The 3,216-nt window shown below is 34.0% G+C and overlaps 1 protein-coding gene across 4 annotated transcripts in view; it reads right to left on the bottom strand.

Moving 5' to 3' along the window:
• The window catches only part of Usp34 (ubiquitin specific peptidase 34), a 255,653-nt gene that overhangs the window by 64,930 nt on the left and 187,507 nt on the right, over positions 1-3,216 (bottom strand). For all 4 annotated transcript variants that reach the window (XM_013514603.1, XM_005385744.2, XM_013514604.1 and 1 more), the window contains one exon: positions 1,553-1,618. In XM_013514603.1, coding sequence (XP_013370057.1) covers positions 1,553-1,618 — 66 coding nt within the window. The remainder of the gene's footprint in view (positions 1-1,552; positions 1,619-3,216) is intronic.

The raw sequence follows: 3,216 nt of genomic DNA, 5'->3' as shown, positions 1-3,216 counted from the left end.
AAAAAAAAAAATCAAATAAAAATAAGAAAATAGCCACAAGGTTCTTAAATGAATACACAATAAAAACAACTAAGCAGGTAGTAAATCCAGAAAGTTTTAAAATGCTATCAGTACTTTGGTTTTCATGGCATTTTCAACTTAATGATCGTGGTGCCAGAAGATGTTTAAATTAACCTCATGAAACCACTATTTTAGCTGGGTGTGATGGCACATGCGTACAATCTCAGCACTCTGGAGGCTGAGGCAAGAGGATTGCCTGGAAGTTCTAGGCCAGTTTGGGCTATATAGTGGAACTGAAGGCCAGCCTGCACTACATGGCAAGACCCTATCTTAAAACACAAACACACACACACACCCCAAACCAAACCAAACCAAAAACACCACTAGTATTTCTAGGTATTAGAATTTCTAGAAAGGAACTGAAGGACTCAGATTTGTATTGTAAAGCATAAAATACAAAGCTCCTGCAGGCTAAATACATTTTTTTCAAGATTCAAATGTCACTTACTAGGTTTATTTTTCCCATTTACTAGTTTTTAAAAAGTAGTTTAAAATATTTTTTCTGTTTATTGGTTCAAATGAAAGGTACTAGCTCTTGTAAAAGGGATATTAAAAACAGAATGGAAGGATGACCAAGGACATCTTTTAAGTGTTTAAAAAAAACAAACATTCTGCCCTTACTAATCATTAGAAGATGAAAAATACAAGAATGAACATAACATAATCTTTGTCCTCAAGACTGTAACAGGTAAGTTGGGAAGCTTCAGTACAAGAGTTAAAACAATCTGATGAGTCCCTGGTATGTCAGAGGGAGCAAAAACCAAGCATAACAGAAAGAAAACAAAGAGCGCTAATAGGTACAGTGATGCCGGCAAGAGAAATGGCATATTAATTGCACAGGCAACAAAGCAACAGGGTGATGGGCTTCAAAGGGCTTACAGTTACTGGAAGTGAAGCTAGATATGTAGGAGGAACAGGAGAGGAGGCTGGGGTAAAGGTAAAATCACCGAGAATATGTGCTAATCAATAATGTTGAATACCGTTCTGTTCGTAACGAAAAACGACTGAAGAATTTTAAGCAGAAAATTAGTATTCTATGATTTGCTATCTTTTAACAGTGTTTTTTTTTTTTTTTTTGGTTTTTTTCTCCGGTACCGGGAACCGAACTCACGACCTTGCGCTTGCCAGGCAGGCGCTTTTGCCGCTGAGCTAAATCCCCAGCCCCCGATTTGCTATCTTTTAAAAAGATTGATCACTTTTAGAACTTTCCGGGTGAGAATTAAGAGGAGCAAAGAGAAATCAGGAAGCTCCATGCATAAAACAGGCAAAGCTGAAAAGGAAAAAGAGTCAAGACACATGGGAGTCTTCAAAGATCAAACTAACAATGTATTTAACTTGAGAGGTGATTGTGAAAAGCCATTAGGACAAAGACAGATAAATACAAAATTCAATTTGAAAAATAAAACTATGTAACTTAAGAAAGTCAGTACAAGCAAACCCTGTGTCAAAGGATGTATCTAATTAGTTTTCTCTCCATGATTCTCAAACATACCATTAAATATGTAAACATTTTCTGAAGCTCCAGCAGAGTGGTTTTGTGCTTCATATCTTCCGAATACTGGAAATCATGAAAAAATGTTCGATCAAAACATACTGAAGGTATTAAACTGGACGTTCTAGCAAACAAAGTCTTGCAATGTGCTTCACACTAAATCTATTTTCATCCTCATACCTATATGTAGGAAAATACTCTCATTTTATTCCTTCTTGAGCCATTACAGCATTAAAAAATTGGAATACTTTTTTCATTATAATAAATATATCATTATGTCAGGAAACTGAATAGAGAGATCTTAAAAATATTGTTTTGTAGATTAACACCCAATACAATGCTGATTTATAAGAATGCAAGAATGAAAAACATCAGATGTGAATAAACTGTCTTTCATCACCATCTAATCACATCTTTACTTTTTTTCAAAAGTACATCTTTAATAATAATGTGTAATACTGGATAACATCTTTGAAAACCATTTAAACATCAAAATGCCAATAACAGATTTAGATAGCTGGCTAGACTCATTCACTAATGACTTTGTACTGAACATCAGCTTTATATGAGAGATCCATACGTATTTACAAGGACTTACTAGATATACTCTATTCTCATTATAGTATTACAATAAATCCATGAAGTAGGTATTAGGGCCATTAAAAATTACTACCTGTCATAACATTGAGCTCTCATAGAATAGTGGGATAATAGGCCTCTCATATACCAGGAGTATAAACCAGGTATTTATGCCAATCTTATGGGGAGTGAAGTAATTGAGTCTACTGTTTAGTAGCCTACAATCAAACTGAGGTCACAAAGTAATGACTAAAATTGAGACCTGTTCTGCAAATAGTTAATATTTCTATGATGGTACGAGAGGAATTAAAGGGAATCAACAAATTGGCAAAAATAACTATAGTATATTTCTAATACATTAAATATGTAGCAAACAAAAAAAATGTTTAATATATCTCGAAACTATAAAAATAGTCACATAAAATGACATTTTCCAACATATAACAGATCTGACTTCAAGTCAGCATAAAAAAACATTCAGGATAATGACTACATTTATATTTCTGTTATACAGAATAAATCATTAACTGGCTAAAGAAAATTATTTAATATCCAACAAAAACAAGAAATAGTTACTCAATGTATAATTCCTATATAAATATCCTACAAATACATGTTTTTACTGCTAAAAAAAAAGAACATGTGCACACCCCATTAGCATGGCCATTGTTTAAAAAAATACAGAAAAACAGAAAATGGCAACTATTATTGAGAATGTGGAGAAACTGTACAGTTCTGATGGGAATGTAAAATCGTATAGCCGCTGGGGAAAACATATGGTGATTCCTCGAAAAATTAAACACAGAATTACCATATGATCAAAAATATCACTTCTAGGTTATTTACCTAAAGTAGTAAGAGCAGGGACTCAAACAGGTATTTATGTACCCCAGCTTCTAAGAGTTTTCTAAGAGCCAAAAAGCAGAAGCAAACCCAAGGTCATTCAAGAGATGAGTAAGCAAAATATGCCATGTACGTCTGTATATAAAAAATGAAATATTGAGGCCTGGGGATTTAGCTCAGCAGCACAGTGCCTGCCTGGTAAGCGCAAGGCTGTGAGTTTGATCCCCGGTACCAGAAAAAAA

This window comes from Chinchilla lanigera, unplaced genomic scaffold (genome assembly GCF_000276665.1).
Source record: "Chinchilla lanigera isolate Chin_1 unplaced genomic scaffold, ChiLan1.0 scaffold00023, whole genome shotgun sequence".
Classification (NCBI taxonomy): domain Eukaryota; kingdom Metazoa; phylum Chordata; class Mammalia; order Rodentia; family Chinchillidae; genus Chinchilla; species Chinchilla lanigera.
The sequence above is the reverse complement of the archived record's forward strand: the minus strand, read 5'-3'. Positions and strand labels throughout refer to the sequence as shown.